Genomic DNA, 9,029 nt, shown 5'->3' with positions numbered 1-9,029 from the left:
TTCGTCTCCGTCTCCCGACCTCGGATCGACATCTTTCCATCAACGGAAGTCGACCGCATCGTCCTGGAGTCGCGGAGTCGTCGAGGGAACTGGCCATTCGCGACCTAGGGACACTCCTTCAAAATGAGACTATATTCGAAAGGAGAGGAAGACCCAGAGGCTGCTGCCGACCTAGAACTTCCAAGATCGCGGAAATCTTGTAAGCTTCTTTCGTGTCAAATAAACGGTTTCTTGTAACCGTAGAGTCTGTCTCAGTGCCGATCGCCCACATACGACCCTTCGCGACCGCTCGACCCTCTTGACATAGTCGGCACCCTGTCGGCAAACTCACACTGGTGTCAGAGAAGTGGGATTTTAAATGCAGAATTTGCACAAATTCAGCGGGCCCACACTATAGTTGAGGATGCCGACATCAAAATTTCGCCCCGAAATTGAGTTAAAGGTGGGTCGGAACGATAGATGCTGAGACAGACACTTCGGCGCGAACTCGCGAGTTAGTTAGCAGTTCTCTTTCATTGGCCTTGAGAGGAATGATACCTGCTTTCTTCGGTGAAAGTAAGCGTATTATGACTTCTTCGATCCCTTAAAAAAATATCGAGCTTAGCTGGATGATCCCGCAGAAATGCTTTAGTTAACCAAGCGCAAGCTCGCAGGTGCGACAATGATAGAATAAATATGCTTGACCGAGCAAGAAAACGCCACTATAAAATAGTGCCAGCAGCGGGAGTTAGGCAAAATGTTCCGAGGTCAGTTTTTCAAAAAATAAGTAAAAACATTAAACTGAGCGTCAGGATGCTTGGCACTGCTTCATTCACAAAAGCTCTAAAGGTAGCCATTAGGGAAGAAACGAGTGACTAGCAGAATGCACAGTTTTGTCAGGCGCGAAGCTGAAACGGCGGAGAATAACCTAATGGATTCGGGAAGAGTGAAACTCCATAAGAAATCTGCGTTCGGTGCAAAGATGGGTCAAAATTTTAAACAGTTTAAAACTTTAGGAAAAATTGTTAGATAATCGAACATTGTCAGTACCGATAACTGGTGCGCAAAGATAATATTCAGAATAAACAAACAGGACAACCCATGGAACGAGGGAATAGCGAAGTAGGAAACGCACACCCCTATCCGAATTCGCTGCAATGCTTTTCACAACCTCATAACATGCAACCACTGTCGCCCGATTGGTACGGAGAAAAGGACGTCCCTCTGCCATCTCTAGTCGAGTGGAGATCGAGGCCAATGCGTTGCAGGTTCCGATTATAAATCCATCGTATTCATTGCGATATAGGCTAATTATTTCAGTAGATACTCTTTCATCAATCGCAGAATAGGCAAATCGAATCCGAAGTCGATTGAAATTTAGAACAGGCACTTTATGTAGAGGATTTTCTGACAGTATTAGCCCGGAAACAGGCCAATGCGACCGCAACTAGATGCTTAGCTTTTCTCAGTCCCAAGGTAGACGCAAAGCAAGCAGATTGTCAATTGCAAAAAAAAATATAGCAACTTTAACCTAAGGTCAAGATTATAAGCGATTACGGTATCCTACTCTCTATTTTCTATCGGTCCGGTTTTGCGAACTGTGAATGATGAACTTTCATTCTGGAGAGGAGAGATCATCATAAAAACAAAAGCGAATGTTAATTTTAATTGAATTCACGTTTTCTGAAAATAAAAATTGTCGCTGAAAAAAATGTATGCAAAAAACGTGCTTAAATGTTAAAATTGTCGCGAATCGGAATTCAAGTCAATGTGAGCGTGGTGCATTTCGAAAGGGAGCCATAGTATTGTTTTTGTTTCGTGTAAACTGTTCTGTCCATCCCTTACGAAGCGCTCACGATTGAGCCTACACTGGTCAAGGGAAGAGAGTCATGTCGGGGAAGCGACTTATCTCCTTGGTCAACGCCTTTCCAAAATTTTCTCATACTTAGGATAGATGACAGAAAATTGTCACTTTGTCCGTCCTAGAGAGAATGAGGATTTGATCACTCTCGAGAAAACTTAACGATGATCTTCTATTTGATTCGCGCTCATCGGAAAACAATTTTGTCGTGATCAAAACATTGATGAAAACTTCTGTTATAGATTGAGTAATTTATATAGTCAAAATGTCAGAAAATTTTTTCCTTTTTTGCGTACATGATGATTGATCATACCTGTCACAGTCGAGACTGCGAATAGACTCTGACCAGATCAAACGGAAGTTACGGAACAACACTCTGAACTGCGTGACCTTGATTAGCGGTAATCTGCGTCGGAAAACCGATGATAGAGAACTGTCACTGGTTCAAGAGACTGACATCCGGAAGTTATGGCCGTAAAGACATTGGCAAGATCACAACTGCACACCGTCAATGCAGAAGCTCCATGATCCTCTTTCGGTCCAGTACAAAAAAAAAAAAAAAAAAATGGAAAAGATTCGACCCCCATGGTAAAGACGAAGTTTTTCAGAAAACTTGGAACGGAACTAGATGCATAGCTTCGAAAAGCACGTGTCTTCAACTTAGATCCAGAGAACTCCGCGCTACACGTGCACCGGAAATGGCTATGAAGTTCCCAAGTTCCAATTCTGGTTGAGACAGGCGAATCAAACTAAACGTTGAACCTGTTATCAGATTTCTGAATCAGATGTTCCGAAAAATTAGGAAGGGAACACGAATACATTCCATTCCTCCCCCCTCCGTTTCAGACCATTTTCTGAAAATTTTGAGATTATGTGAATTGCTCAGTCTGAAAACGAAAAAAAAAAAAACTCACATGTTTTAGAAAATAGTTTGTCGATCATTTATGTTGTTAAAATATTATTCGATGACCGTGATTGTTATTTGATTATTTGTAACCAATCTTATAAACAGACATGTGATGTTACACAAACATTTCGATGAATTGTAAACGATATTCTATACCATTCAATAATGTATCGAAAAAAAAAACTTTGGTGTAACGCGAAACCGAACGCGCGCCAGAGAAGGCTGGATTCTCAGACAAGTATCGCTGTTACGTCACTTGGCAAACAAAGGGAGAAAGGACTGTCAGCTTCCAGAGCTGCCAGCTAAAATGTCGTTATTCCGTTACGACATTTTAAATTGGCGGGAAGCTCTGTGAGGCTCTGGATAGGTCCGAACCTCACTGAAATTCGCGTTAAAATCATTTATTTTTAGAAAAAAATTATTTTTTTAGAGGAAAAAAAAATAGAAGTTAGAAATAGTTTTTCTTAAAGAAAACGACGCGAACTTTTAAACAATAGAACAATGGGGAAACGTAGATCGTCTATCTCCGAGTGGGAATCGAATTAAACTTCGATTTTGACCTCTCCCGCGCCCCCGAAAGGTTTCGAATTGTCACCAGGTGACGAGAAGAGACCAATCGGAAAGCGGAATCGGAGGAAAACAGATAAAACCTGAGAATTCAAGGACGCGAGGGCTTCTTCTCCCGAAAGTTCCAAGTGACGGATCTATTGTTGTGTGTGTGTCTGGTGCCCATCTTCGTCTCCGTCTCCCGACCTCGGATCGACATCTTTCCATCAACGGAAGTCGACCGCATCGTCCTGGAGTCGCGGAGTCGTCGAGGGAACTGGCCATTCGCGACCTAGGGACACTCCTTCAAAATGAGACTATATTCGAAAGGAGAGGAAGACCCAGAGACTGCTGCCGACCTAGAACTTCCAAGATCGCGGAAATCTTGTAAGCTTCTTTCGTGTCAAATAAACGGTTTCTTGTAACCGTAGAGTCTGTCTCAGTGCCGATCGCCCACATACGACCCTTTGGGACCGCTCGACCCTCTTGACATAGTCGGCACCCTGTCGGCAAACTCACAAATGTATTCTGTAATGTGTGTGTTGTGATGTTCATGTTTTGTGTGTGTTTTTATTTTCTTGAAAATGTTTTTGAGCTGTTTCCTTAATTTGAGTGTTATGTTGCTTTTAGCGTATTGTGTCAGCCTGCCTAATTGCTGTCTAATGTCATTTATTTGTATTTCTATTCTTCTCTGCCAGGCAGGCTTGTGATAGAATTTTGTTTTCTGTGTGTTTGTCTGTGATTGTACTTTCAGTCCATGGTGTGTCACTACTGTGACTGCCCCAGCGTAAACTAATGTATGAATGTCTGCGAGTGTAGAAATTGAATGAATGTAGTGTGGTAGTAAGTGAGTGTTTACGTAATTTAGTGTTTTTCCTACTTCCTTTGACGTGTTGATTTTTGGAATTCGTGGTCGTTGTGTGGGATCTGTGCCTGTATATTTAGTGAGTGTTTCCTGAAATATAAGTGAGAGCGTATTAACTAAATCCAAGTCTATGTTATCAGTGATGGACGAGGAAGTGTCTGTAGTATCATTAGTGGTAATTGTTGTATGTGTGTTATTATCAATGCTTGTTGCTGGATTATCCTGACAGGTTACATGATCTTCATTAATGTTAGATGTTTCTGTCTGTTGATGTATTTGATCAGCAACCTGTTGTTTGATAAGTTCAAGTGTTGTTTGTGGAATAAGGTTGTTGTGTATAATTGTTCTTTTTTGATCAACAACCCTTTGTTCAGTGACAGTGAGGTGAGGATATTGTTGTGTGAATTTATGGTGTAGTTGTTGTCTGTATGCTGTCGTGTTTGTTTCGAGTTTTGTGATGGTGTAATAAGTACGGATGATAAACTTGTTCATTTCCGTTGTCCATTTCATCCGTTGGCGTGGTTTTCCAGCCTTTGTGGTCTGTGGATGCATTGCCACAGAAACACCAAGGCTGGGTTGGTTCCTCACATCTGTTGAGGGCATTGCAGTAGCCATGCTTGGGCCGGTGCTGCTTTCGCCACCGGTAACCAGGGGAGACTGTGGCCTATTTTTCGAACGTGAGCCTCTGCCTAACCCACGAACGCGGACCTTGTTAACCCGGGCGACGTCCGAGCCGGTATCACACTTTGATCTAGTTATTACCATAATAAATATCACCACAGAATGTGAATGTGGTCACTCTTAGCTTCATTTCTCCCCATAGACCTTACTGGCATGGGTGTCCCTACCAGGAGCTTGTGCTCCAGCCTGCATTGCCCTATGGATCAGTAAAATTACTGGGCTCTCCCACCACGACCAGATAGTGACCACGGGAGAGTATTATTATTATTATTATTATGTTGGGTTAAGTGAGATATACTCGGTTAACACCGGTGGCTGTGTACTATGCCGGACCAAAGTCAAGGCATAGTAACCAAAACAGAAATTAAAGAAGAAATGACTTTTAACAGATTTGTTACTTTGCGTAATACCCTCCATTGTGTTAATAATACAATACACAACGAACAAGATACAGACGGTTCTGGAAAGTCAGGCCAATTATTGCCTTTACAAAGTTTTGTTAGAGAATCCTCCTTTAGAAAAAAAAAAAGGTTTGTGTTGATGAACAGTTAATTCCTTTTAAAGGACATTTGCAAAGTTTCCTGTAGTATTACTGGTCTTATAAGTTTATTTTTTTTAATAAAATAATCCACAAATATTTAAATATTTGTGATTGAAATTTGTGATTGGTATGATTATATAGGCCTTCTTAGTATCCACAGTGCTTAGTCGTAAAATAAAAAAGGGGGTTCTACCAAAGGAAAATGTGTAATGACGTGGAAGAAATTTATTGCCGACCTAAATTTGTACGCATTTTAATTAAATTTAAACTTAATTGATAACTATATTGTTTATTGGCGGGTATATGATGCATTTAAATATTTATTTACCAGTGTATTCCTTTTCTGAGTAACGAACGTAACATAAATGATCTTCTACAATTCTTTTTAAATAGAATGTAATGAAGATTGAGCGAAAAAATAATAATAATAAAATATTAATTATTATTTAGTTGAAATAATCAGGTTTATTTAATTACCGGTAAATGAATTAAAATAATTAACTATAGTAGAATACGTAAAAATATTAAATTTTCGAACATCCGAGCATTCGAATTTCCTACATCAAACAGAACTATGAAGATTGAGCGAAAAAATAATAATAATAAAATATTAATTATTATTTAGTTGAAATAATCAGGTTTATTTAATTACCGGTAAATGAATTAAAATAATTAACTATAGTAGAATACGTAAAAATATTAAATTTTCGAACATCCGAGCATTCGAATTTCCTATCAAACGTAGGCTAGAATCGAACGAGAAATAAATTTTGAAGCTAATTTGACGATAGAAATAAAATTTATTGCATTTACCAATAAAATTAAAATAGAAAATGCCTCCAAAAAAGGAAAAGAAGAAAAAAAATGCCATAATCCCCCAGCCTTTTGGAATGACTTTCGAAGAGAAAGAATGTTTCCAAGTATCTATAAGTTCTCTCAAACATCAGATTGATAGAAAGAAGAGCTCGATCAAAGAAATTGACGAATCTTCGAAAGAATTTCAGAGAGAATTCGAAAAAGAAAAACAGGATAAAGATAACACAATTTCATTTTTAAACCGTACAGTCGAAGAAGGGAAACAGAGAATTAAACAACTACGCGAAGAACTTTTCAGTCGTACAAAACAACACGCCCGGGATAAAGAGGAACTGAAAAATAGTAGCATAGATGCAAAGGAGAAGTTGCGAATAAAATTAAATGCCTTAAAAATAGAAAACAGTGCATTAAACGAAGAACTTGGCACTTTGCAAGAATTTGAAAAAAACAGGTTTAAAATAGAAGAAGAAATCAAATTTCTAAAAGAAAGCATTAACGAAGACAGCGCAAAATTCATAAAAGAAAAGGAAAAATTGGAACGTCAAACAACGTTAGAGAACGACAAATTGAAAAGTGAGGTTTTCAAGAAAGTAGAAGAGGTGGGAAAAAAATTTCGAAGCATGTACAACCAACGTACTGCAGAAAACATTCTCTCGACCATTCGCGAGACACTTCGAATTGATATGGAAAGGAAAGAACTAGAGGTAAAGTTGACGCAACTGAAAAATGAAATTTCCGAACTGAAAAACGTGAAAAATCAACTGTGCCAAAGCTTAAACACTTATTCAGAAAGTGCCGATAAAGAAAGTTTTAGATGTCGTCTCCAATTGATAACGTGGAAAAGATTAAAAGAAAAGTGTCGTATTCAAGACGAGAAACTAAAACAAATGTCAGAATGCCAGAAGGAACGTTCGAGTATGGTCGACACTGTTAAGGATTTGAAAGAAAATATAGCGAAAGGAGAAAGAAAGCTGTCGTATTTGATTAAAGAAGAAGAAAATCTGATGCAACGTAAAGATAAAATCGGACAGGAGCTAAACAAAGTAGAAAACGAAAGGATCGGCTTAGTATCTGTTATTAAAGACGTTGTCGAAAGTAGTAAACGGGGAACGAATTACGTCCAAGGTACCGAAGAAGATATTATTGAATACTTGGGTAAAAGGCAGATTATGTTGAAACAACAAAAAGAAGTTCTGGAAACGGCAACAAAATTAACGAACATTAATGATTTCGATCAACTGATATGGATGCAACATCGGGTTAATATGCCGTATCCCAAATCGTTCGAAGTAGATAAAGCGCCTTTGATGCAATCCTTGGGTGATTTGGGATTTGTTCCGTAATTATCAAAAGTAAACTTGTATTTCTGATCATTTGTATTAATATTTGTAGTGGATTTATTGATTTAGATCAAATTTCGTGGAACATTTTTAGAGATAGATTAAGTATAATCAAAAACAACAACTGGCAAAACATGCTGTCAGTCGGATTCGCGCGAGATGAATTTTGAGCTTCTAAACAAACCCTCATCCGATTCGTAACTGTTACACCGCTGATCGGGATTATCTGGCGGATGACTAACTTCTGAAAGAACGGGATTTTGAGCGGGAGCATTGTCTTGAGCCTCGGGTATAGTAGGGCATTTATTATTACATTCCAAAGGAATAGAATCAGAATCTAACGCATTTGATTTTGAACCATTTGGGAATTTGACTGGTGCTACGGTTACAGTGACAAGATTAGGGCCGAGGCTACTGTACGTTTCCTATATACATACTTTATATTGGGAGTCACGGCGGTGACTTCCTGCCAAGTACTGAAAGTCACTGACTGACCTATATATATATACAGGGTGGGCCAGCGAAAACGAAACGGCAGAGTGTTTGTGTTCGTCCAAGCAAATCGCTCGGACAGGTCGATTTTATTCTCGAAGGGACATCTTTTGCAATAAAGTTTTTGCGAATCTGAATATTAACTAAACAAACAATTTTTTCGAAATAAATGTTTGTTTAGTTAATACATAATAAATGAGTTTTTAAACTTTTTTGTTGTCTGTTGTATTCAGAATCGCAAAAACTTTATTGCAAAAGATGTCCCCTCGAGAATAAAATCGACCTGTCCGACCGATTTGCTTGGACGAACGCGAACACTCTGCCGTTTCGTTTTCGCTGGCCCACCCTGTATATAGAAATTAGAGCTGCTGATTTTCAGGGGTCGATTTCTCCGTCCCCCAAACGCCTAAAGTAACTTTGAATATATTGTTCAAAAGATATTTGTTTTCTTAATGTGCAAAATTTTAGGTATTTCTATAAAGGAGTTGCCGAAATATAAGCAATTGAAAAGTGCAAAAATCGCCTAAAAAACCTGTGTTTTTATTTTGTTTTTCTTCTTCATCCGGCATTGCAGACGCTTCTAGACCCAGTAGTTTTTTTCTAATTCTAAGGCCCGGAACACACATGCGTAAAATTCTGCGTAAAATCTAGTATAAAACAGAAAACGTAAATTTTTTTGACATTTTGGCTGAAACAGAACTGAAAATAGAGTAGAGCGTGTCTCTACTTACGCCAAAATTCCTCCAATAAAGAGAAGTGTTTTCTGTGACGTCAAAGTAGACACGTGCTTTTTGTTCTAACAATGGCGGCAACGAGGGTTAACCCTGTAATTGTGACGGTCTCGAAAAAACAAAAAATAAATGAAATACAGGGGTTTATCGAATCCGTTCGACCACATCAGTGTCATGCATAAAGACACTGTATTTAAACAACGCTTATGGATGGCTGTAAGTGCAAAATTTCTAACAGGTAGATCCTGTAAAATCGATATATAGGCCTAG

At 38.7% G+C, this 9,029-nt stretch overlaps 1 protein-coding gene across 1 annotated transcript; it reads left to right on the top strand.

The window, feature by feature from the left end:
- Window positions 1-6,213: 6,213 nt before the first annotated feature.
- On the top strand, window positions 6,214-7,539 carry LOC136985085 (cilia- and flagella-associated protein 157-like). Its single transcript, XM_067282288.1, has one exon. The coding sequence runs from the start codon at window positions 6,214-6,216 to the stop codon at window positions 7,537-7,539; it is 1,326 nt and encodes a 441-aa protein (XP_067138389.1).
- Window positions 7,540-9,029: the final 1,490 nt, after the last annotated feature.

Source organism: Centruroides vittatus, unplaced genomic scaffold (assembly GCF_030686945.1).
Source record: "Centruroides vittatus isolate TY-2023 unplaced genomic scaffold, ASM3068694v2 contig_950, whole genome shotgun sequence".
NCBI lineage: Eukaryota > Metazoa > Arthropoda > Arachnida > Scorpiones > Buthidae > Centruroides > Centruroides vittatus.
Note: the sequence above shows the minus strand (reverse complement) of the source record. Positions and strands in the feature narration are given on the sequence as shown.

What these genes read in the sequence shown, in the direction of transcription:
- LOC136985085 (XM_067282288.1), top strand. Translation starts at nt 6,214, where the DNA reads ATGCCTCCAAAAAAGGAAAAGAAGAAAAAAAATGCCATAATCCCCCAG.